The sequence below is a fragment of the Eublepharis macularius genome, chromosome 4, assembly GCF_028583425.1.
Source record: "Eublepharis macularius isolate TG4126 chromosome 4, MPM_Emac_v1.0, whole genome shotgun sequence".
NCBI classification, from domain to species: domain Eukaryota; kingdom Metazoa; phylum Chordata; class Lepidosauria; order Squamata; family Eublepharidae; genus Eublepharis; species Eublepharis macularius.
The window spans coordinates 113,836,686-113,864,405 of NC_072793.1; the positions used below are offsets into that span (position 1 = coordinate 113,836,686).

The window sequence follows — 27,720 nt, forward strand, 5'->3', positions numbered from 1 at the left end:
TCCCAGTCTTAGACCAATATGCTAGCCCAGGGCTGCCAGGTTCCCCTTGGCATTTGGAGGGGGAGGGGGTTGCTATGGGGGGCAGGGGACAGGATTTACTGGCAGCTGGGCATGCTCGTTGGTGACATAATGACATCACCAGTAATGTACTGACATCTCTTCCAGAAGTGATGACATGTTGCCGGCCTGCTAAAATGCTCTGGTATTTGGGCAAAAATACCACTTCTGAGTGCAAGAGAAATGACATCATTACATTATCAGCAAGCGTACCTGAAAGCAGGTAAGTCCCCCATTGCTCCTCTTCCTCTGTCCCACCAGTCAAGTGTGTAGTTGCCAACCTATGTAAACCACTATACCACAGGGGCCCCACAGAGGCACTGAACAAAACTGTACTGAACTTTTCTAGGGAAAAAAATCCAGATTAATAGTGAAGTAGGGTTTCATTTGTGCTGATGCTGGCTTTGCAGGGGGAAGGCCATTAGTTACCTATATGTGTACAAATTGAATTTCCATGTGAACACAGAATGAATAATTGCTGTCACGTCATTACTGGTAGTGGTGGAACAGCTGCAGGATTTCCTGAAGGATGTCTCGGCCCTAGATCCCTTCCAGTCCAGGTTCCATCTGGGACATGGGACAGAGACGTTACTGGTCTCCCTCACAGATGATCTTCATAGACATCTGGATTGAGGTGGCTCGGTGCTGCTGATATTATTGGATCTGTCAGCATTTGATACAGTCGATTATGATCTTCTGACTCACCACCTCACCAATGTAGGGATATGAGGGACTGCCTTGCAGTGGCTTGTCTCTTTTCTCCACGGTCGGGGACAGAGGGTAGTGCTTGGGGAGAAATTGTCATCCCATCACCCTTTGGTATGTGGGGTCCCACAGGGAGCAATACTCTCCCCATTATTGTTTAACATCTATATGTGCCCCCCCCTTGCCCTGTTGGTGTGAAGTTTTGGACTTGGGTGTCATCAATATGCAGATGAAACCCAGTTGTATCTGATAATGGACAGCCAGTCTGACTCAGCCACAGATGTCCTGGAACATGCTTTTGCAGCCGTGACTTGTTGGTTGAAGTAGAGTCGGCTGAAACTGAACCCGACAAAGATGGAGGTCCTGTACTTGAGCCACGAGGGATTAGGTTCAGGACTCCGGCTCCCATTTCTCAATGAGGCACTGGTTAGTGCCAGTTCCGAGGGTTAAGAGCCTGGGGGCTCCCTGAAAATGGAGGCACAGGTCACAGCAGTTGTCAGGTCCTCTTTTTTCCATCTGCGGCAGACCAGGCAACTTGTCCCCTACCTGTCAACCCGTGATTTAACTACAATGATCCAGGCAATGGTCATCTCTAGACTAGATTACTGCAACTTGTTCTATGCGGGGCTGCCCTTGAGCCTGACCCAGAGATTACAGCTGGTACAAAATGCAGCGGCACATGTTATTACGAGAGTGCCAAATAAGGTGCATATAACACTGATATTACGTGAGCTGCATTGGTTGCCAGTGGAGTACCGGATCAGATTCAAAGTTTTGGTATTGACCTATAAGGCGCTGTGAGGACTGGGGCCAGCATATCTACAGGACTGACTCTCCTCATATATTCCCCCGAGGACACTCTGATCAGGGGACAAACAGCTGTTGGTGGTCCCTGGCCTCAATGAGGCCTGCCCAGCCTCGACTAGAGACAGGGCCTTTTCGGTCCTGGCTCCCACCTGGTGGAACGCTCTGCTGATATCAGGGACCGGCAGGATCTACTATCCTTCTGCTGGGCCTGCAAGACAGAGTTGTTTCGCCAGGCATATGGCTGAGGCTGGGCCTCTGCTGGCCTGAAAAAAGAGGTGTATAAAATTCTAACCCTCCCTGTGAAGGCTGTCCACCATCCTGTTTTTAAATTTGTAAGTCTGATTGTTGCTGCCGTATGAATAGAAATATGCTGCTGTTTTATTGATGTTTCAATGTAGATAGAATTTTTATTGTGTTTTGATAAGTTATCTGCCCTGAGCCCGCCCGCGGGGAGGGTGGAATGGAAATTTGTAATAAATAGAATTTATCTGGTGGCTGGATGAATGAGATACTCAAATGTTTTCCAATTGAACCAACTCACACAAAATGCCGTATCTAGTTAGCCTCTGAGATGTTAGCTCTGGCTTCTAAAACTAAATAGCCTGGGAAGAGTAGGGGTCATTTATTTATTTATTAATAATTAACCTTCATTCAGCCAGATTGAGGCAACTTCCAAAAGTATTGCAAATTAACAGAATAGCAAATGAAACAGCCATAAAATATCAGACAACGAAACAAAGCAGCTATAAAATAGCATCTAAATTAACATACACCAATAAAACCTACATCAGCCTAGCAGTAAAATACTCAAACTAAGCCTGTACAATGATTAAAAACAGAAGAGTAACAAAATAAGGAGTAGGGAAATCAACCAAAAATTTAGAAAAAAGAGATACGTTTTTCAAACTGAACAGACAATATGCCAGGCAAATATCTTTAGGGAAGGAATTCCAGAAATATAGCACCATAAATAAAATATAGAAGAAAGCAAGCAGTTCTTAAGTACTCAGTCCAAAATCATTAGAGCTTTAAATTTAATAGCAAGCTCCTTGAATTGTGCCCAGGAAATTTCAACACATAGGGGTCACACTTGAGATATGATTCCATCAGCCTAGAACTTGTGGCTGTGTTTTCCACTAACAAAAGCTTCAAAACGGTCATCAAGGGTAGCCCCACATAAAGTGTACAGCTATAACCCAAACATTTTCTTTGAAGAAAGAAGTATGAAAACTTCTGGTAATCCTCAGTTAAGTGTAACCATTTCTTATGGGTAGTAGTAACATGATGACAGTGTTTATAAAAATTCTTGTTAGCCAAACTATCAAGGCTCTTCCGCGCATACACACACCAAATATCTTTTGGACTCTAAGGTATATGTAACATGGTAAGAAAAGAGCATTCAGAATATCAAGAATGCTGGTGGGATGCTGGGATGCTGATGGGAAGGCAGGGTTATAGAGGCTGTCCAAAGGCAGCCATGGACTAGAGGGAGGAGGGTAGGGCTGCTAGTCCCCTGGTGGGAATTGAGGATCCCCCAGTCTCAGCTTCTGCCTCCTGCCACCACTCACCTGGTTGGCTGGGGGGGGAGCGGGGAAGACAAGAAGGGCTCAGGAGGCAAAAAAACCTCCTGGGCCAGCATGCAGCAGGCATGCTCCCGCCAGCTGCAACAACATCCCTTAAGTGACATCATCGCACCTAGTGGCGGGCATGTTCCTGCCCTTCACAGGGGCCCAAATTGAAAGTAGCATCATTGCACCTGCCAGGGGAGTATGCGCGTGTGCCGCAAACCCAAGTCCAACTCAGGCTTTGGCTGACCTTCCCCTACTCTGAGGTAAAATTTCTCCTCTTTAAGCCTATGAAGCTTTATACTGGGCTGGGAAGCCTCTGGTAGTGTGGTTGATGTTAAGCTTCAACTTTCCTTCTAGTCCCACCCTTAAGAAATATTAAAAAATGGTTACCCAGTCAAGTCTTAGTAGGGGACAGTTCAGGGGTTTGTGCTTCCCTTTAGCAGAAACTGGCACACAAGGCTTGGGGAGGTTCAAAACGTAACTGAAGGTATTTACAGGTTAAAATCAAAAGGCAGGTAGGAAGATGATTGAACTGAAGTAAGAGAAAGGTTTTTGTGCAGAAACTTCACTGGTGTGAGGCACTTGGTATAACACTAGGTTGCTGGCTTCTTTCAGAGGTTGACACTCCTTTACAAATGTTCTACTTCAAAAGTACAGACACAGCATGACTTCCCCTCCTCTCCAGACTTAAGGGTGCTCCACTGAGACAAACCCTTACTAGATACTGGGCAGGTGTTATAGTTATGAGCTATAACCCTGTTCCTGACACTGAAGGGGAGACTCCTCTCTACTTGCTTCCTTGGCCCTCTGTAATTGCCAGATCTCTTCTTGAGTCTAAGTAGGAGTTAGTTAGTGCTGGTTTTCCCCACTTTAGTCCTAGGACTAAAAACGTTTCACAAACATTATTTCCTCTCAGAGGATTCTCTGGCTGACCCTCTCTGGTCTAAAGCCAGGCTCCAGCTCCCTTTCACTCTCTTGTTTTCTCTCCAACTCCAACTGACAGCTTCCCCAACATTCCATCTCCAACTGCCATTTCAGGCTAGCCCCATGTGGGGGGGGGGGAACGAAACATGTCAATCATACTTTCACTGCTGGAAATCTCAGCATCTGACGCTGAGTCCGTCACAGCGTGCAAGAATACTGCTCCAAGGTAAGTGCCAGGTCCCACCTCCTCCTGCTGGGAGGGTAAGGGGACCTGGCAACCATTACCAAATGGGATGTGAAGGCCAACAGCACCATTCTGTGAGGAAACTGGCACAGAGGGATGAGGGAAGCACTGGAGAGCGGGAAAGGGCATGGGTACCAGGGGATAGCATCCCCAGTGGCCAAGAAGGAACTGCAGGGAACTTGACTGCAGTTTAGTAGCCAGAAACTGAGGGTCAAAATACATGTTACTAAGTACCTAGGGACACTCAAGTGAGCCTCATTTCATGTGTGCCCCCTCCAATTTTCCATGCACTTGCTTGCACAGTTACACTTCAATTTGCTCCACATGAATACAGTCATGCGTTTGATATCAGTTCCTCCTCAACTGCTAAAAATATCCCAGTTTCCCCGATTTCACACATCCATTCATTGAAATGCAGATCTTGACAGTTTCTCACACCTTAAAGAAATGCAAATTGTGAAGTCAAAGGAGCCTACATTACTTGTTCTCACAGCAAAAACAGAGTTGAATTGGTGCTCTGCCCTCCTGGTGCACTTGCAGATCCAATCACACAAAGGGAGCTCCTGTGAAAGTGGCATTCATGTGCACTGGGCAAAATCAGCCTGCATGTGAATTGAAGACCACACATAAAATCCTTCACTTGAGCATCCCCAAGTAATCTGCAATGTGTATTTCCATTCACAGTCTGAGACCTTGGGTATCAGTGACATTATCCATTAAATATAATCAATGGTTTCTTAACTCCTGGAAATATATAAAATTGTTTTTGGCAGAAAGCACCAGTTCCTGGTAGAACATCTGCTGTGTCTCTGCACTTGGGCTATCACCATGGAGCAGATCATATTATTTGTGTTGTCATCTTTGATAGCCTTATTTGCTATTTATCAATTGATAACATTTCTAAATCTTGCTACTGCATCTTGTGGAGCTCCTTACAGATGTAAACAATAGCTATATTTAGATTAGTTTATGATGATGAATATGAGATAACAAGTCTTCATGCTTGCATGCTTTTTCCTCCCATTGCATACTATGCTTGGAATAATAGTAATAGTTGCGCTTATATACCACTCTTCTAGACAGATTACTGCTCTATTCAGAGTGAGCAAGGTCAGTGTTGTTATTATCCCCACAATACAGGTGGGGAGTTTGGGCTGAGAGGAATGGCATCCCCAAGGCCACCTGTAGAGCTCATGGCAATAGTGAAATTTGAACCAGCAGAGTACTGATTCACAGCCCAACCATTTAACCACTATGCTACAAGGAGCCACAAATTGTTTTGCTGTCAAAACTGTGGATTGTTTCTGGACTATAAACCATATTTTATAATCCAGAAACTGGATTATAAATAATAGACTGGATTATAAATCATGGTTTAATCCTGGTTTAGAATCCTTATAAACAAGAAGCAATACATAATTTGTAAAAGCTCATGATTTGGATGTCACAACAAACTGGAGTTTATAACAAACCAAGAAATCTTCAATGAGAATGGATAGAAAATATTCTTTATAACATAGAGCCATCTTTCTCTTTAATTAGCTTACTAGAGTACAAGAAGAAATGGAAATGTTTCCACAGGAAGTACAGTGAAAGTGGGGAGGGACAGCTTAGTTTTGTGCTCAATGGTGATACTTTATTAAATATATGGCTCAAAATCAGGTACACAGCAAAGCTACACAAAAATCAATGGTTACAGATTTTCTAAGGGCTGGGAACTAGCGTAAAATGTTATTAAGGTATTCTTCTGTTTTGTTTTTTAAGTTATAAGCTGCATTGAGGATGAAGGTGGATCTGCAATGGTTATGGCAGTGTTGTACTGGACACTGCCATATATTGCCAAAGGCATATGCTCCTCTTACTGTATAGCATACACAATTCAAATTTCTTGAGACAGGTTACAAGTCAAAAGTCAAACAAAAATAGCAGCACAAGAGGAAAAGAAGCAGGATGGCAGGAATTACTTGAGGGGGAAGTTGCGGTTGTCTGTTCAATTTTTATCAGATAGAAACCTTTTTAAAACTTAATGCTCCTAACAAGGAGTTTCCCCCAACTTCTATATTTGATTCCTCAGTGATACTGTTACTTGAAGCTTTACATAAGAACAGCAATACCAAGATTCTTTTGAAGACTGTAAATAAAGCAAACATAGATAAACATTACCATAAAAAGTAACTGGATACTGACTATGTACTGCCAAAATTTAGATCTTCTAGTCAAAAAAGAAAAACACCTCTGTAATTATTTAAGTGTTTACACTTTATACTCTCAATTCAAATATTTCAAACACACACATTAGAATATGTAACTACTTATCAGTCTCTTTGCCATATGCAAGTCACTTCTCCAAATTCACAGTCATAACCATGGCCCGAATCTCTGGTTTTAAGTACGCACAGATGGAGCACTGCTGAGAATTTGATATACCGATGTCACAGTTCTTCAAGGTAAACTCTAATGGCTATTTAGAACAGATTCTGAAATTATCAGACTCTATTGGCAACATAAATCTTGATTCTGCTGTGTCTACAGGCAGCTAATTGAGCAAGGATCGCTGGCCATCCTGGATGCATATCCCAAGATGCATCTATCTCATTCCAAAGGGCTTGGACAAGCATCACAACATGGAACATACATCATGATATGCTCTTGCACAACTAATACACACAGAATGCTTATACATGGACATTCAGCTCTTGCTTGCAGATTCAGTGGAAAGGCTTCTTATGAGTGTACAATTGCCTGTAACTCTAATCTCAGTTTATACTCCTCCACCCATTATAAAAAAACTGGGAAGGTACAAATGAGTTCCAATTGACTCTGGAAGAATCAAGTTAATTCTACTTTTTGTTGGTCCTAGCCAGAAGGGGTGATATTGTTAATAGAGCTTATAATAAGACTATTATGGCACAGTAAGACTCTGTAAGAATTATACTCTTCTGTTTCCTGTCTACTGCTGTAAATTGCTTTGCAGACGGATTTCTTCTGAAAAGGGTGAGCAGAAATCCCTTGTTTTAAGCTGCGCAACCCTCAGTGGTAACAATACAGCTATTATGGAAGCTGGCTTCTTTATGAAAAAGCATACACGCACCCCACAATGTTTGTTGCAAAATATTAAAAGAAGGAAACAGAAATTCATCAAGATAAATAAGATAGAATTATTCTTAATCACAATGTCTAAGAACTGCTATGTGGAAATAATAGAATACCAAAGTGCCCAGTCCACAGGCAGAACACTGAGAGCAGAAAAACTAGTCTTGAGCTGACAAACTAGTCACTATCAGCTTTCAAGTGTAGGCCTTCCTAATGGTTTTTCCAAGTATAGTTGTCAACTTTGGGTTGGGGAATTCCTGGAGATTGGGGGAAGGAGACTGGGGAGGGTGGGGTTTAGGGAGGAGAATGATCCAAGTAGGGCATAATGCAATAGAGTCTACCCTCTAAAGCAGCCATTTTCTCCAGGGAGACTGATAGATGTAGTCTAGAGCTCAGCTGTAATTCTAGGAGATTGCCAGGCTGCACCTGGAGGTTGGCAAGCCTACTTTGAAGAGTCACAATCACTAACCTGGAGTTAGCTTTACATAGCATTCCAGGACAATGAAAAAACAATTATAAGAAACGTTTTTCTGGATCTTTATGATACTTTTCCCTCATACATTGTAGGTCTATTTATCACACACCAAAATATCTGGTGCACTATCTCTGAAAGCAGCTCTGTGACTTCTCACCATGTACAAAATTCATATTAGTTATAAAAGAATTGCATAAATCAGCTTCTGGGCTGACTCAATTTCAGTTTAAAAAATATGTCTACCATGACTACAAACACAGTTTTTTTAAGGCAACTTACAAAAGTATTTAGAAATACAATATAAATGATTATTAAAATATTTATATTCCTCGTGGCTCACAGCAGCAATATAAACAATATAAAATAACTCAGATATCCAAAGAAGTATTTCTTCTCTCCTAATCCGCTTTCTGATTAAAACTGGCTTTAATTCCCTGTCGGGTACACAAAAACTCCAATCACCACCCCCGACAGAAAAGAGGCATAATGAAAACATTAGTGGATCGTGCAAGACGGATATGTGAGCCGCGCTTTCTCAATGAGGAAATTAATTATCTAAACCACGCACTTCAGGCAAATGGCTACTCCAGAAATGAAATCCGAAGAGCAATCAAACCCAGGATGAATCAAACAACCAAGGAAAAACAGTCACCTACAGGAAAAGTGTTTTTGCCATATATCAAAGGAATTACTGATCAGATGGGAAAGCTTATGGAAAAGCATAACCTTCAAGCAGTATTCAGACCCACCCGAAAAATACAACAGATGCTACGATCAGCAAAAGACAGCAGAGACCCCCTCACCTCTGCAGGAGTATACCGTATACCCTGCAGCTGTGGACAAGTTTACATCGGGACCACAAAGCGTAGCATCCAGACAAGAATAAAAGAACATGAAAGACACTGCAGACTTGGACAGCCTGAAAAATCAGCAGTGGCTGAACATAGCCTAACTCAAACAGGGCACAGTATCTTATTCCAGGACACCAAAATACTGGACAACACTTCCAACTACTTTGTCAGACTGCACAGGGAAGCCATTGAAATTCACAAGCATAAGCAAAACTTCAACAGGAAAGAAGAAACCTTAAGAATGAACAGAGCATGGGCTCCAGTTCTGAAAAACACCAGGCCAACAAAACACTCCACACCCGACAATAGCCCTGCAGAGAAGATTAGCACATCAAGCACCAATCCATATGCAAAAGAACCTCAGGATACAGTGAAGCCTCCCGCCATTAGCATTCCACACCCTGGGAAACTCTTACAGAATGACTCAGCTCAACCCCACCCCTCCTGAGTAGATACAAATGACCTACATCTTTTCCACACTGTGACACTGAGAGATCTCTGTCTTTTGGTGCTACACCTCTGAAGATGCCAGCCACAGCTGCTGGCGAAACGTCAGGAACTACAATGCCAAGACCACGGCAATACAGCCCGGAAAACCCCCAACAACCAAGGACTGTCTTCTTAATAGTAAAAATGCATGGCACCGTAGAATTTAAGCTCTAGTGAAAATCAATAGAAAGTATTCTCTGAGAATATCACAAATCCAAGCAAATAGCAGAGATTGCAATTCACATGACTTTATATTGTGGTACATAATACAATTTTTTAAAGTCAATAGGTTTAGTAGAATATAACACTGTTTAGGTTAACGCTGTTAGAGATCTACTTCAAGTAAACTTAAAGACTAAAGCTCACTTCTGCAGATACAGCATGCACAAAGAGGGCAATCTTAAACATATCAGTTTATAATCATACTCAGGTCTATTGCAGTGGGACTTATTCCCAAGAGAGTGTTTTTAAGATTGCACAGAAATTCATTAACGTCATTACTTCCTGTTCCAGAAGGGTAGCTGTGAAACAGTAAAAAGTCCTATTGTGCCTCAAATTTATTTTCTCTCACTTAGGCCATTTCCACGTGGCTTATCTGCTTCAAAACGCTCACTCCAGGTTGGGAAATTCCTGGAGATTTGGGGGTAAAGCCTGGAGAGGACAAAGTTTATGGAGGAAAAGGACTTCAGCAGATTATAATGCCATAGAGTCCACCCTCCAATGCTGCCATTTTCTCCAGAGAACTGATCCTTATAGTCTGGAGATTGGTTGTAATTCTAGAAGCTCTCTAGGCCTCTCTTGGAGACCAGCAATCTCATATCTGCCCTAGATTCAGTGCTGTTAGGAAATGGATATTTTCCTGCTTCCCCACAGTATTGTGGTGCATTCATATACCTCCTGGGGCTCCCCCAGCTTTTCTTGGCTCTCTAGTCCCTTCCATTGTAAAGATGTGAGGAGAAAGCATATTTCCACAATGAAAGAGGCTAAAGATGGGGGAAACTGCCATATGGCATGTGGATGCCCCATTGCTGCTGCATTGTACAGGCAAGCACACCAGCAACAGAGAAACCACACAGGCCTGTTCCCATGTGGAAATCATCTTATGTTCTCAAGGGCAACATCTAGCATCAAGGCATATAATTATGATTCCTTTCCTTCCAGTTATTACTGAGTGTTGCTTTTCTGGAGGCTCAATTTGCTTGTTTTCATTACATGGGCCGCTTGCTTGCTGGAATATAGCTCAGCACACACAGTACTAAAGCATCCTACTTTGACATTTCAGAAAATGCATGGCACCTAGTTTCTTCACAGTGCCATCCTAAGCAGAATTATTCCTTTCTTAGCCTATTGACTTCAAGGGACTTTGAAGGGTATGACTCTGTTTAGAACTGCACTGTCATTCTTTTAGAAGCAATAGCTAAAAATATCCTGCAAGCACTTCTATAGGAAAGCACTAATCAGCATTCCTACAAAAAGATTTTTATGGTAATATGTACCAGCTGCAGCTAAAGTACAAAAGAGTCTTCTATATCTAGTAAAATACAAGGGGTTTTGTCACCTCACCCAGCAATTAGATTAGCTAACCAGTGGCTTCTCTCCATTAGCCTTTGAACTAAAAGCAGTCTATAGCAAGAAAAAAAAGTCTCTTATTTGAGAAGGGGATGGTAGGCATTTTTTTATACAAAAAAATAAAATCAAACATTTATTTTGAAACCACTCATACCAGAAAATACTCAGTGGTTACTCTGCCTGAAAGATACAATTCTTTACTGAGCAGACTAGATTTCAAACATGGAACATTTTCTTAAGATTACATGCTTTTTGAGTTTGCTCAAACCATTTGCATTTACAATGGAAAGAAAAGCAGCTTCCAAACAGTGGGCTCAGAACATGGTTACCAGTAGAGGTGGGCACGATCCAAAAAAAATTACCGATCAAGCTGATTATGGATCCGCGTCGGCGATGACCCCAAATCACCGATCCACACCAATCATCTCCCATTTCCAATCTGTGGATTGGATCAGGGAGTGGGAAGGTGGGTGGTGGTGGTGACCACCGGGCACGGCGGGCACGGGGAAGCGGCGATAAGCTGCCTCCCCCCAGGGAGGGGACGTTCTCACACACACACACACACACACTTAGAGCAGAGGGGGGAAAGTTTTTAACCTGGCAATGAGCCGCCTCCCCTCAGGGAGGGGACATTCACATGCACACGCACACGCGCACGCACACGCACACACACACACACACACACACACACACCTTAGAGCAGAGGGGGGGGGAGTTTTTAACCCATCCCTGCCTCTCCAAATAGAGAGAGAGAGACACCCTGTCAACATGTTTCAGCCAGCTTTTTAAAAAAAGCAGGGACAGAATCCTCCATTCCTCCCCACCCAATTTTAAAAGCAAGCAGCCAGTCTTCCAAAAGCATATTTTAAACACACACAGAGCCGTGAATGAGGTTTTCCCACAAAATACAGTGTTTTAAAAGCAGGTTAAAAACAGAGTGACAGACAGAAAAACAGCCATTCCTCCTACAAAGCTCCGTTTTTTAAAAAAGCAAAAAACGTTCTGTAGCCCATGGCTACAGAACACCCCCCTTCCCCCTCCCTCCCCTGGGTCTCTTCTCCCAACTGGTGGTGAGTGTGTTGCTGCTCCATGGTTGGAAGGAAGCCCTGCTAATCAAGGAAAGCTGGGCTTCCATTCGGGTTTCCAGGGCGACAGAAGGAGGGCAAACACAGCTCAGGCATTCCCCTTGCTCTGTTGCCCCGGGAATAGATTACTGGCGCCTGATTGTCTGCATCCCTGACCAGATCCCAATGGCCCAAATCAAGCCCCGATGAAGCCCTCCCCCGAACGCTGGATCGGTCGCCGTGGACGGCACCGATCCGCTGGGTCCCGATTGCACGAACGCCATTATCATGGGTGTTTTTCTATCGTAATGCTGATCGTGCCCATCTCTAGTTACCAGTTCATCAAGAAAAACTAGGGTGGCAGTTTGACTTCCAAAGATAACAAGAAAGGACTTATTGCAGTCAGCTAGATGTCTTCCTGCCCTTTCCTCTAAGACCACTCTCCCTTCATGTACCTCCTCTAGCATGAGACAACAGCTACACTACTTATTTAGAATATGTCTCTGCTATCCCTTCAGAGTCCTGCTCGAGGCAGTTTACAATTAAAACCATATCATAATATTAAAAGTAAGCCATTGGATTAAAATACAACTTAAAATCAATTATAAAAACAGATAAAATACTGTGCCCCTTTTGGGGCAATATTAGTAAACAGTGCTGCCAACATACAGCTACTTACAGTTTTCTTCCTGTAAACAGAAAAGTATCAAGGGATATTTATTCTGATTTACTGATTTTGCCATTTTAAAAAAAATCCCAGCAAATGTAACATAGTGGAGTAAAAAATAAAGTTCAATGAATTTTTGCAGTGCGAAACTGATACAGGTAAGTGCTAGAGTGTTACAGTTGTTAGTAGGTTGATGCAAAAAAGAGGGGCTTTCACTGGAAAAAAATTACTGTAGCACACAGATTGTTGTTTGCTTGGTAGAAAAACTGCACTACAAATAGCAACAATTTTAGTGATTAATAAGGATAGATATTTTCATTCAATTATTTATTTATTCATGTTATTTATAGTCTGCCTTTCTCACTGAAACTCAAGGCAGATTACATAGAATAAGTCAATACAATAATGGCTGGGACATTCAGTAAACAATACAATAGAGTAAGGATGGTAGTAATTTGAAAACAAGCAGAAATCCAGTGCAGAGCTGAAAAAAACAATGCAGAAACACTACATAAACAGCTTTATATGACAACATAAGCAGATAAGATATTAAACAAACATGGTACTATCCAGTAGGACCATACTTACAGCAGTAGATGGAACGAACCGCATTACGGGGGAAAAACACGAACTGCCTGATCATCTGTTCATGAGGGTCCATGACCAACGAACCAGCATTTGTTGGAAGCACGGTTCATTGTGTTCGCCCACGGTTCATGAAGCCAGATAGTCAGGCACCATCAATCAATTCCCTTGGAAAGGGAGCTGGGGGAATGCCTGAACTCTGTCTGCACTCCTTCTGTCACGTTGGAAACCCAAATCGAAGCCCAGCTTACCTTGATCGGCAGGTCTTCCTTCCAACCATGGAGCTGCAAATTAGTTACATGGGAGAAGACATCCCAGGGGGAGGGAAGGGGAAGGGGGTGTTCTGTAGCCATGGGCACTCCATTCTCATCCCTGCAAACCCTGATAGGCAGTTCTAATGGCCAACCCCTTGTACACTGGGCCAACATCAACTGGTGGCTCTAATTGTATCGAGTGGGAGTTTCCTGGGGGCCTCGGATTGGAGAGGGTATAACTCCAAGATCCCTATTGCAATCTTGACCAAACTTGGGTGCTGGCTGGAGGAGAGCGTGCTAAACACTCCCTGTGAATATGGGCTCTCTAAGTGCAATGGGGGCCGTTCCAACATCCATGAACCACGAACTGGATCGGTAATGGGAAATGTTCATTACGGTTCGTTTGTTTGGGTTCAGCGGCGGCACCGAACTACGAACCGCAGGTTCAATAATTTTTTTGGTTCGTGCCCATGTCTAGATGGTACACAGTAGGCTACAGTCCCTATCCCTGCATCCCTACCGATGCATCTCTACCGATGCATCTCTCTGAACCATTTCCTTACAGCACAGCCTATTACCTGCGTAAGAAAGCCATCCTGAATAATTCAGTATTGTACAGTTTGTAGAAAGCCACCAAAGTGGAGCTTTCCTGACTTCTTCAGGCAGGGCATTCCATACGGTGGGGGCCATTGCATGTACAGGCAGCTTTGGATTTTACCCATTTGCATGGTGGCACCTGCAGAAGGCCCTGTTGACATGAGCAAAGCAGAGCATATGGAGAGACATGCCCCCATAGATATGAGTGACCAAGGCCATGAAGTGCTTTGTGTGTGATAGCCATAACCTTGAACTGAGCCCTATAACTGATGGGTAGTCAAAGTTCCTTTACAATTCATGTTGGTTTTCTAAGTTGGGAACTGGAACTGGTCTTGGGTACAAACATTTTGCATGTTTTTCACAGTTATATTTATTCTAGTAATTCATCTTTACTGCCTTGCTGCTAACAATAATTTCATGGTGATGAAAAAGATTTGACTATGTCAAATGAATTATTCAAAGTGATATAGAAAACTGGAATTTTGTTCACAAGCTTCAAGGTTCATTTGCCGCATAATACATGGGTCTAAATATCATAACTCACCTAATGTATATGGACCGACATGCAAGACTGAGCACTGTACAGGACAGTATAAGATAAATGATTCACACAGTTGTACAAAAATCATTGGAATGTTTGGTCAATGAACCAAAGTCCACTTGGAATAGTTCTCCCAGACAGAATCATAAGTAATATTGTCCAGCTTAAAATATGGCCTGCTTATCCTATTCCAGAGGGCTAGCTGTATTGCAGCAAAATGAAACAATGGCACCTTGATGGCTAACACAATTTATTCCAGCCATACATTTTTGTGAATCAGACCTAATTTCTTCATATGTACAGAGTGAATAATCTTTTAGAGAGATTTGTATAACTAGGGAGACCTCCAGGTTTGTCTGTCTGTTGCCCTTAAGCCCTCAGTGGGCTGGTGGGAGGAAAAATTTATAAAACGGAGCCACACCAGTGCCACCACATCACTTCTGGTGGATACTGAAAAACTTTTGTTGGAATAATCTTTGTTAGCCTTTAGGAATGCTGTCTGCTTCTGTTTTATTTTTCTATTTATACTAAAAATAAGTAGTATGACTGTACTGTCATGCTAAAAAATTAATAAACAAAATTCATTTGTTACTACAGTGGAGCTGAATTAAAAGATTGTACTCAATTAATGTTAGGCCATATGTTATTCCCCTCTCACAAACACACACATCATAATCCAGCCTTAAATTTTAAACCCTCACAGTTCTCCTCAGTTACAACAATATAATTATGCTTCACAGTTGCTAGTCACTCCACAAACAAGACAATAGAAATTCATCCCAGAAGCCTCTCTGGTAATGCAATATCTGATTTTGTCGGATGGAAACCCAGCCAAGGAGAGGAGAGGCACGCTCCACACACACTGGCACTACAGCAAATGAGGGTAACCAAAACATGATGACAAGAGCTTCTTTACGTTTGAGTGACAGAGTTCCAGATAAACATTCTTCTGCTTTTGTGCTCCAGCCAGTTCCATGCGACTCTATAAGAAGCATTCCTACACAGTATTCTGACCTACTGCCTGCATCTCTCTATTGAAGTTAATGGGACATAACATTGTTTTCTCTAAAGTTCTCATGTTGCTGCTGCAGATCATTGTTGCTGCTTCACACTCTGAATGTTTTGCAAGAGAGGAGGGACTCCTTTTCTCCCTTTGCTCAGAAGCACTTTTGTGTTGGCTTTGGAACATGAATATTTCAAATACAGTTCCTAATATAGATAAATTGTCATGTATATTTCTTGGGCGACAGCTTTCTGAAGTTGATAAGGCATTAATTTAGCAAAAATGTACGTAGATAGAATTGTTCACTTGCAGAACAATTTGAACCTCTGCAATGGAGGAGAGTTTAAATCTCTCTCAACAGAAGAACAGACAATTTAAGCTTACTGTAAGTGGGGAAAGGAGGAGCAGGAGGAGACATTCAAACGGAGAGCCCACCATTGATGCCAGCCCTGCTGCCACTGCCTCGCCTTTGCAGGCAGGCAGATAGGTGGGCAGAGGAGGAGAAGCACGAGCTGCACTAACCAGCACCCCCTCCATGTCTAAGGTTGCCAACACTAATCCTTCTGCAGAAAGGAGGGCAATTGAGGAGGAGCAGGAGCTGCTGCCCCCTGCAGTGTGAGCCAGTTGGTTGAGTGGGGGAGAAGGAGTGACAGCAATGCTGCAATCAGGAGGGCAGGCTGGTGTGAGGTGGCTGGTGTGATGGGTGAGAGGAGGTGGGTGGAATTCCCCCTGCTTGATTACAAATGTAATCAACTGACTCAACAACTAAAAGATGACTATGAATCAATCAAATACATTTTTCATTGGGTTGCTAGCCTAATAAATGGTCTTGTGGAACAGAACAATAGGTCTTAATTTCAGTCCTGGATTTTTAGATATGGTCCCAGATATGCTCAGTTCTGCACTGTAATTTTTGTAATGGTTATAAAGACAGGCTGATGGGACACAATTCCGGATCTTCCAATGTACATACAGAGAGAGAGCAAATAAACTGTAGTGCCAGTCATTCCTTTCATAACCATGGTTGTGGGATAAGGGCCCTACCCCTACCCCTCTTTGTAACCAAATTACACTTGTCCTAGTTTACCAGAATCAGCAAATATCCAACCTTAATTTTTCGCTATGGAGCTCAAAAGCTACCTGGTCCAAATTAACAAGAGCCACAGATGAATTGAAGAGGAAGGACCACACCTTATTCTTTGATTATATATCTGATTCTTTAGTAGAGCTTACTGTTAGATCTAACTACTCCCTAGATCTTTGTACGCACTGAAGTTAAAAAAAAATTAAGTATGGACCCAAGAGAAACTATTTGTTTAAACATTTACTTATGCAAATTAATATCACATTTAACTAAACATTAACTAAACTTGGATACACAGTCCCTTGCAAACACAGTTGAACTGTTTCTGCTCCATAGAGAATAGCACAGAGAAGAGTTTTTAAAAGCAAAAGAAGAACAAAAAACAACATATTATTTGCTAGATTATATCTTTCATGATAAATTTTCAGATTAAAAAAAACTAGGAAAGAAACTAGAGTAAAGGATACCAGAAACATAAACTGACTGCATATTCATCCCAAGTCTGCACTCTGCATGCAAGTATCCCAAGTCTGCATGCAAGTATCTAATATTAAAAACTGGCTCTTAATCCTTTAGACAAAGTGGCTTCCAATATAATCACTGTGCAATTAGCTTTATAAGTCTCAGTGAAACCCCTTAAACTTTAAAAATGGATTAAATAGCCGCTAGGCTTTGTTTACTGTTTTCATAATTTTTTCAAGAGCATTAACACTGCTTAAACTAGCAAGAAACTATAAGGTAAATAATCAGAAATCAAGGACACCCTGCAAAGACTATGGTGTTATAAGGCATCAAAGGGCAAAACAATGATACTCCCCCGCATCAGTGGATGGCGGGTGAGCAATGAAAACAGACACCGTCTCCTACTTCTTGTCCTAAAGACTGGCTCTGTTCCTGCTTCCCAGAAGCCAGCATATTTATGTATCTGTGATGCTGATACACCATCACTAGGGAAAAAACAGAAATGTAGTTCAGGAGGGCTTTTGAGATGGGTGAAAGATTCAAAGGAGATACGGTCAATCAAGAGCTTCTATTTGGTTATGCTCCTACTGCCTGGGGTGTCTGAACAGGACTTGCAAAGCAGTGCTTTGTAACAGAGGCATGTGCTGCAGCACCTGAAGTGGTGCCCTTGAGGCCAGGGCACAGGCATGAGATGAGGGAAGCCTCCCCTTCTGCCACACCCGAAAGGCTGCTCAAGTGGCCCTACTCTGGCCTTAGCCCAAGCGTTGCACAAACCAGAAAATTTCAGTAAAGGCATTTCTTGTAAATGTTGAAGCATGTGGGCAGCTATGCTTCACCGGTACTATTTTAGCTGCCTGAGGAGAATGAAATGACGAATAGGATTAGACCATTCTGACGTCTATCTAGACGGAGCTCAACTTAATGTAACACATTTATTTACAAGATCTCCTCCTGGCCTCTCAATCTGTGTTTTATTACAACATATTGCTGCCATTTTTATGGTTATTCTTCAGCAGCGTAAAAGGAGCAGTAACAAACTAGAAAGCAGAATGGAATATGCAAATGATACCCTCTGGCTAGATCAGCCACTGCTTCTGCTGCAGGTAGGGATGCGGTACAGTTTTAAGCTCAGCTCTGTGATGTTCTCGACCAGGCTCCTTCCTAGAAAAACTGATTCATACATGTTGCTGTTCTGGGCCAGATTGTGACACATCTTAACAGTCCATAAAACGACGGTTCATATTAAAACACTAAATGAAAGAGAAGGTTACCCCACAAGACTATTGCTCTGAGGCACTAAAGCTTGGCCTGGCTAATTAATAATAACAACAACAACAACATTCGATTTATATACCACCCTTCAGGACAACTTAATGCCCACTCAGAGCAGTTTACAATTTATGTCATTATTATCCCCTCAACAAAATATTCTGGAGGGGGGGGGGGCTGAAAGAGCTCCAGAGAGTCCTGACTAGCCCAAGGTCACCCAGCTGACTTCAAGTGGAAGAGTGGGGAATTAAACCCGGCTCTCCAGTTAAGAGTACTGCACTCTTAATCACTACACCAAACTGGTTCTCAGCAAACTATGGAAAACATGGAGTGTAACTGATTTCAATGCATTTGTGGTACTCTGCAGAGAGAGGCTGTTGGCAGGTTTGGGCATCGGCACACAAGAGTCAGGTCTTGCCAGGTACTTCTCCCAAACACTTTACTGCATCACTCCAGTGTATGAGTTAAAAATGAATGAGCAACACTGAAAATGATCAAAAGTTTCATTTTGCAGCATAGGATTAGTACTGAAAATTAGCCATTTAGTAATGCCTTGAATGACAAAGGCATTTTAGCACTCTGCAGAGTGACGCCTATACAGTTATAACTGAATATATGATGGTGAGTGAATAGGCTTGGCTGAAAATCAGAGTTTTCAATCCTGTATTGCATTTGAAAATATGCTTCCAATAGTCTCCTTTCATGACAAGCAACTCTGTAAATACCATTTGGAAATGCAACTTATCATCGTGTAGCCATGATCTTACCTGCAGAAGCCTTGGTTGTCATAGGCCATGTTAAAACCATCATCAAATACAGATTTCTTCTTGCTTCTTTTGTTGTTGTTGTTGTTGTTTCTGCCTTTAAAACCAAAGTAGGCAGCCTGCATGCTTTCCAGTTCTTCTGTTCTGAGCTGGTACCACAGCTGCATATCTCTGGAAAAGTAGGCACTGTTTTAAGCTGCAGCAGACATGAGATGGGTTTAATGTCTGCAGTGCTGTATCTGCTTGTAACAATAGCAATGTGGGCCTCCTGCCTATCCATCCCATCTTTATACCCAGGGCTTTTTTTCTGGGAAAAGAGATGGTGGAACTCAGTGGGTTGCCAGCACAGGGGGCAACTCTTGGAGGGAGTTCCCCCCTTTTTGGTTGCATTAACAGAGCTATAGAATCTTATATCACAAGTAGAAAGTGTTATGGTTTACTGAGTATGATCAGAAGTGATTAAATAATTCAGCTGAGTAAGTAAAGATGTAGGCCGTTTCCACGCTTCCTTATTTTCGTGGCAGGTTAGCGCTGCTGTGCCGTTCAGGACGCATGTTTCCACACGTTCCTGCAAACCATCCGTGAACGTCCCATCTCCCCCTCGTGAAACTCCCATGATTAATTTGTTCTCCCTTTTTGTGTTTTTTCCTGGTACTCACGGGTTTTTGCCGCTTTTTCCACAATTCGTGAGAAACCTTTATTCCACAATTTGTTTAAAACCGTCACAAACAGGATGTTTCCCCTCCCTTCCTTTTTTTCTTTGCCTGATCACTGCCCATGGTCATCTCATTAGTGCTGCCATGGAAACCTTCAGGCACCAATCCATTTGTGCCCACTTGTTTTTTTAAAAAAGGGGTTAGAATTGCGCTACTGCGTTTGGTAGTTTGCCCCCGCTCATTGAAAAAATATTTTTTAAGGGGCTAGAATTGCACAATCGCATTCAGCCATAAACAGACTACGTTTTCCAGTCCCCCGCCCCCCAAGATCTCTCAATTGCTGGTGATGGAGTCTGCTACCTCTTGCCCTCAGAAGCAAAAAAAAATGCATGCCTGGGATTACATCAGCACTGACGACACAGCACCGTCTGGAGAAAATGGTGCCATTTACAGCGCCGTGGGGACAAAGCGAAGCAGGAGAGAAGCGGCATATACATGTGGGTGAACTGCCGTGTGTACAAACCTGCAAAAAAACTCAATGGGAAATGGTGAGTGCAAAAATAAGGTAGTGTGGAAACCACCATAGTGTATGTTGTTTGTTGACTGATCATGTGTGCAGATGCATTTTGTCATAAAAGAACTGTAATAAAGCATGGCTCCTGAAAGGTTAACCTATATCACAAACTAGGTTGTCAGGTCTCCCCCAGCAACTAACAGGGGATGGAGGACTTACCAAGTTGTGGGGGAACTTGCTGGTGATGTCATCACATCACCAGCGATGTGCTGACATCACTCCTTTGGACTCACAAATAACATCAGCACGTCACCAGGGGATTCCAGGGATGCTCTGGTATTTGGCCAAAACTCTGGTTTAACAGCAGAATTTTGGCCAAATACCAGAATGCCCCTGGCATCCCCCAGCAATGCACATGTCACTTCCAGCACATGGGAATGATGTCAGTGTATCAGGACACTGTTGCCATTTCCCTCCTTTTCCCCCCATTCCCCCAACCAAAAACATATCAGTTAATTTCATGTCCTACATTAAGATATTGTCTATGAAGCTAGAATATACTGTTGGGTATTTTGATACCTGAAATATAAAATACAGGCTCTTATTCTGTATTTGGAATATTTAACATTAAGTACTGTTTAACACATAGTATTTACTCTTTAATTAAAAAATCAACTTTTCTCGCAGATGACTGGAATGAGAAAATGAAGTATCAGTCTTTCTCCCACTCCCTTCCCCTCTCCCTCTCTCTAACATGGTATTCATCTGGAATTTCTTTTGGAGGAATCTTTGTGTGCCCATTTAAAATATGGAGACCATGCAGCCATTTATACCAGAATAATTTATCATGAACTAATACCCACTATTGAAACCCTCTCCATAGTCAGCCATTCCCATTTTGTGGCCATATGTCCCTTATTTTCACATAAATGTACAGAAAAAAGAAACAGAAAAACAAGAGTGGATCAACAATCTGTCTCTCATTGAGTTTGTACTTAGAGATGGGCACAATCGGCATTACGATAGAAAAATACCCACGATAATGGCGTTCGCGCGATCGGGACCCGGCGGATCGGTGCCGTCCACAGCGACCGATCCAGCGTTCGGGGGGGGGGGGCTTCATCGGAGCTTGATCAGGCCATCGGGATCTGATCGGGAAGCCAGACAGTCAGGCGCCAGCAATCTATTCCCCTGGCAACAGAGCCAGGGGAATGCCTGAGCTCTGTCTGCCCTCCTTCTGTCGCCCTGGAAACCCGAATGGAAGCCCAGCTTTCCTTGATTAGCAGGGCTTCCTTCCAACCATGGAGCAGTGACGCACTCACCAGTTGGGAGAAGAGACCCAGGAGAGGGAGGGGGGTGTTCTGTAGCCATGGGCACTCCAAACGTTTTTTGCTTTTTAAAAAAATGGGGCTTTGTAGGAGGAATGGCTGTTTTTCTGTCTGTCACTCTGTTTCTAACCTGCTTTTAAAACACTGTATTTTGTGGGAAAACCTCATTCACGGCTCTGTGTGTGTGTTTAAAATATGCTTTTGGAAGACTGGCTGCTTGCTTTTAAAATCAGGTGGGGAAGAATGGAGGATTCTGTCCCTGCTTTTTTTTTAAAAGCTGGCTGAAACATGTTGACGGGGTGTATCTCTCTCTCTCTACTTGGAGAGGCAGGGACGGGTTAAAAACTCCCACCCCCTCTGCTCTAAGTGTTGTGTGTGTGTGTGTGTGTGTGTGTGTGTGTGTGTGTGTGTGTGTGTGTGTGTGTGTGTGTGTGTGTGTGTGTGTGAACATCCCCTCCCAGAGGGGAGGCGGCTCATCGCCACCTCTCCATGCCCGCCAGGCCTGGCGGTTGCCGCCACCACCCACCTTCCCACATAGCTGGGAACAGCGGGGTGCCCCTCTGCATTGGCCTCCCCGATCCCCGATCCACGGATCGGAAATGGGAGATGACCGGTGTGGATCGGTGATTTGGGGTCATCGCCAGCGCCGATCCCCGATCAGTTTGATCGGTAATTTTTTTTGGATTGTGCCCACCTCTAGTTGTACTTCAATGTCACTTAAAAACCTTTGGTCATCTTAAATGACCTTTTCTGTCAGACATTACTTACCTTTGTGCTCTTCTTCTCTCACTTTTCTTAACACATTTGATAAGACAACAGGTTAAAAAAGCCATAGACATCAACAGAATAATAGCACAGCTGACAATGGAGGCAATCACCGCAACTTTAAATCCAAAGGTTTCATATTTAGACATCGCTGGAACGAAGTAAACACAGGCACAGATTGACATCCACACTGAAACATACCTGCTGCCAATTATAATAGTCATTGTAAACCACTGGCTTGAGTATGTATTGACTGATATTGTTTTGACTTCATGTCAATCCAGGAACTTCTCAAAGCAGACTATTTTAAAGTGTTCTGTTTAAAATTTAGCAATAAAATCCACACAAGTAATTTAGCATCACAATTAATTCAGCCTTATGTAAACAAGAACAAAAGCAAGGAATAGAACAGATCATCTCAAAATGTTAGGATTTTAAGACTGGTGACCCAGCAAACCAAACAGCTTACTAGTCATGTGTTGTGTTTTGCTCATTGCTTCACAATTTCCCTGCTCTTCCTGCCATTTTTGCTTGTTGGCTGGCAGGCAAAAGAAAAAGAAGAAGAGGAGGGGGAAGAGGACAAAACCTTTTATGGAAAGCCATAAAGAGCTAGAGGGCTGTGTTCCACTTTGTGGTGAACTGTGTTTTTTTACCTGGGAGGCAATATTTAATGGGTTTCTGTTTACACTTCAAATATGCAGTATCAGGGCCAGTCTTTCCACTATGTCATGCTACACTGTGCTGCCTGCAGCTGAATTTGCAGCAGGGGATGGAAGGGATTTGCTTTGTTCAGTGCCATCTTGGTGCACATGTTCATGCTGCTTAGGAACAGTATAGAGGAAAAGGCTGAATCAAGAGAAAACAACACACAGGACCCAGAGATAGAAACGAAGTGGTGTAGTTTGTGTAACAGGCTTGGCCCCAGAGCAAGCTGCAAGATGCAGCCTGCTAATAAGCTTTCTTGAGAAGCACAGAGAGGACATGCTGTTCAGAGTTAGACAGGCATTGGGCCAAACAGGACAGGAGATCAGAGAGATATTTAGTCCAAAAGCTCCCCTAAGTAGAGTAATGCCTATGATGCCCTAATTCCTAAGGACATCCTTGCATATTAACTAGGTATCAGGTGGAGAGGAATTATCACCAGCTGCAACAGATCATTTGCTGCATCTTCTCTGCATCTCTGCTCCATCAAGAACACACCAAGAGGCATTTTGGATGAGCCCTCCACAAATGTTGATGGTGTTCTCTGAGAAAGTCACTGAAAGCCTTTGCTTAAACATATTTTGGAAGCCCATTTATGAGGAGCTGTAGAGCTTTTCATGGCAAGGATTAAGCTAATGATAAGTATAAGCATATTTGCTTAACGCAACTTCAGCTCTATGTATATATATATTTTAAATAATTATCTGCTCCACTTGATCCTTTGGAATGAGGCAGGCTAGAAAGCTGAGACAATCAACAATGAAAGGCATCTATTGCCTCTTCATAGCCCATTATCTTCCCTTAGTGTTCCCATTTTTTTCCTGGCAAACAGGGCACTTGCGCATTTAAGAACAACCCAACATGCAGAAAATAAGATGAAGGCAATTGCCAGATCACTTTAACAATAGAAATTTAGTAGATGAAGTTTAACTACTAGCATGGAGATCAAGTGCCAGTCATTAAGCTTCATCTGCTAAATTTCTGTGTGCCAGTGTATTGTTAAGGTCATAGGAACAGGGTTAGCAGAAAAGCTGACAACTCTTTCCTTCTTGTCCAAAGAGAAGGGGACTTTGCCACAGATTTAAAAGCCATTAAGGTATTTTGTCTTTCAAATTTACACAAAAGTATTTAAAACCCAGGGTTCTTTTGTAAACAGAATGCACCGCAGCTTAAAATATCATGGCAACGACAGCCACATATATTTTGATTTACTTCATTTACACCCCATCTTTCTCTGCCATGGGAACCCAAAGCAGCTTACATCATTCTCCTCTCCTCCATTTTAGCCTCACAACAACCCTGTGAGGTAGGTTAGGATGAAGGTGGGTAACTGGCCTAAGGTCACCCAGCAAGCTTCCACTGACACTAAGCAAAGAATTGATATTTGAATATTTTCTTAAATAATTCGATGACAAGACTTCAATACTTTAGAAATATGTTATTAATGTTTTATTAAGGTGCTTTTGCGTTTAAAGACTACAGATGCGCAATTATGTGTATAATTGTTTGCTGTCAACTACTTATTGTAATGGACACACAACTTACATGCACAATTATATTTCATTTGGATAAGCAAGTTCAGATGGGAAGACAAGCCACCCCAAACATTTTAAAATTAGATGTGGATCTCTGAAGCATTCCTTGAACTCTAGACTGGCTGTATGCTGAACTCCTCAGGTTTAGCTGGAGGCTTCCCTCCTCCGTCCAGTTTGATCATTGTCATTGATGTAATAAATAAAGAAAAGTACAGAGTAAGAAGCATCTAATATTGTTGCCATTCAAGCCTTATTTGTCAATATGATAGCTGCTTCTCACAGTTATCCACAAGCAAGAGCCTAATTGCACTTCACCAAAGTTCTTTATGTTCAGATCAATCATTTTTCAAAAGCCTGGCATTAAATAAAAAAGGGCTGTTCATAGACAGATTACTTAAAGGGAGCAGACATATTGGTCTGATCTGCAATTTTCTGAGAAATTGCATTGAGTACATCTTATGAAAAATCAAAACTGTTCCTGCAATAATTTCATTAAAATCAGTGACATTTTATCTACTGTAAAAATGCCCAAACACATTTCTTTTATAGTAGGCCACAATTTCAGAGTTGGAAAAGAATATTCTTAACTTCAATAGAAACAATAATGAATGAAATTTAATGTGCTCCACTGCATCCATCAATGCCAGCTCTATCAGTGGCTTGATACACAGTAAAAAACTATCCAAATGTTTTAGTAAAAGTACTTACGCTTACATGCAGGAATGCCTGCTGTCCACTGTGTTTCATTTCCTTTCCAAATGCACGTGACAACTCGTTGTCCAATCAGCTGGTGGTCTGCAGAACACTGGAACGTTATGACTGTGCCAATTATGGTACCATTGCCATGGATTATCTGGGATGTACCAAGATGAGGTGGAAATATTTGGCTACATTGTCCTATTTTAAAAAGTAGGGAAACACAGCTGCTATATTTTATCAATATTCTTCTTTGCAGATCCTATAAAATGGTATTTTAAGCATTCCCCAACTGTGATATTACACCTGCTACAATTGAACGAGAAAGAGAAGAGGAAGCAACCAGGCAACTCTCCAGCATGCATGCATCCCGCTAAGAGCCCACTCCTTTCCTCTTAGATACTAATTGCCATCAGAGGGGAAAAAGGGAGAATCCCCCCAGCATATCTAGACAAAGCCCCCAGTAGGAACCCTCCCTCAAGCAATTTTCAACTATATTTTAGTTGTTATTTGTATTGGTTTATAATCATTGTAAGCTGCTTTGGGAGCCAATTTTTGGGTGAAATGAGATTAAAAATACAATAAATGAATGTAAAAATGTTGTAACCATATCATAATATAAGGAAAGGTGTCAGAAAATTGTTTTAGTTTTGCTTATTAGAAAACACAGGTGTTTAATATATTCTAATTTATTTTTACATTTAAACAAGTTATTCTCTTCCCACTGCACTTTAGTCAAAGTCATCAAGAAAACTAGCACCAACCGCAGCACTGCAGCAGATCCAAAGGGAGCATTCAGTTAGAAACATTCTCCGCCTATGATCCATAAACTGCAACTGAACCCACGCTCAGAAGTAGTACAGCAATGGCCACTGAAGCTGCTGCACCATCATTCCACCCCCCTCCACCCACTGTCACTGCTGATAAGCTCATTGCTAGAAACAGTGGTTGGCAGCAATTCCTTTCCTTTAAGAAACCTAGGATGCAATTGACCAGCGTGGCAAAGTAAAAGATGGCTTACACTGCAACAAAAAAGCCAGTCTATAGGACTCCTCTGTAAATTAATAGTATCAACTTATTTATGAAAAATTATCTGAGGGGGAGTAAAAGGCAATGCAGGCTGGGCAGAATGGAGAGATCAAGGAAGTATTTAACAGCAGTTCCAGGGCAATAAGCCTTAATCTACACAGGCAGCAAAATGAAATGGAAATGAGGTGGCAGCATGCTTAGTTGGTAAAATAAACTGTATCTTTTTTTGTTTTTATATATTTATTTGATTCATTAATAGTCTGCCTTTCTCACAGAGACTCAAAGTTAATTACAAAAATTTAAAAACAGCAATACAAATGACCAATAAATACACTACAAACAATGTATAAAATCCCATAGACCTTAAAATTACAAAAATATTCTCTTTATAAAAATAAAAATGCCCTCCTGAAGAGTTCATACAAGCCTGTTCTATTCTCAATCAAACAGCTGATCCATCAAGGTCAATATTGTTCACGCTGACTGGCAGCAGCTCTTGAAGGTCTCAGGTAGAGGTCTTTTACTTCACTTGTTCTCTGACTCTAGTGATGTGGAGAATTGAACTAGGGACCTTTGGCATGCAGATCAAATGCTTCATCCCTGATTCAGGATCCCCGCCCACTCCATTTTTCACATTCTACAGAATGCTTTTATCAGTTTGTATCCATTAACCTTCAAAAGGCTCAGCTGAGTGAAGCTGTTGCAATAGGGGAGCATTCTGGAGAGGCAGACACAAGATATGTGGGAACTAGGTCATGAAGGACTTTATAAACGAGACTGTAGATGAGGAATCATCTAATACAGATTACATCCTTCTGAACTAATTACCTCATCTCTTTGACTCATCCCGTAACTTAGTTCCTTGAAGTCTGTGGCCTAGTTCATACTGAAGCAGTAAACCTGTGTCAGACTCAGGACCACACAGCAGGTGAAATGCTCTTCCTTACAAAACAAATGCCTTGTATATAAAAGGTCAGGAAATCAGAGAGGCTAGAATCCTTTTCCCTTGCACCTGATTTTTTTTTAATAGACAGAGAATTTCTTGGATGGAGGAACTTTTAGACATGTGAGCCATATCCTACAGTCTAGAGAATTACCAATGCAGGTATAGGTTTAGTTCCCACTAAGAAATAGTCCTTTATTCTAATGTTCTTTTGTTTTGGCAATTAATTGCTCTGATTTGATAATAAGCTGATTTATTTTGTGAATGACTTGAGGTTCATTTTGCATTCCCATAATGCAAATATTCACTATCTAAAATACCATCCTTCAAAAAAAAATTGAATATGCCATATCATGTTGCAGTGATTAGTCAAACAATAATTTAATGAGAAATATTGCTCAAAATGTGTCATGCTTAATTTTTATGTTGTCAATTGCATATGATAGTTCTTGAGTAATCAAAAGTCTTCTGCCCATCAGC

General features: G+C 42.0%; 1 protein-coding gene across 1 annotated transcript in view; it reads right to left on the reverse strand.

The window, feature by feature from the left end:
- SUSD3 (sushi domain containing 3) overlaps positions 1 to 27,720 on the reverse strand; it is a 54,821-nt gene that overhangs the window by 1,503 nt on the left and 25,598 nt on the right. The window contains exons 2-4 of the mRNA XM_054978395.1: positions 25,281 to 25,469; positions 22,339 to 22,486; positions 19,076 to 19,243 (exon numbers count right to left, since the gene is read on the reverse strand). Coding sequence (XP_054834370.1) covers positions 19,076 to 19,243; positions 22,339 to 22,486; positions 25,281 to 25,469 — 505 coding nt within the window. The remainder of the gene's footprint in view (positions 1 to 19,075; positions 19,244 to 22,338; positions 22,487 to 25,280; positions 25,470 to 27,720) is intronic.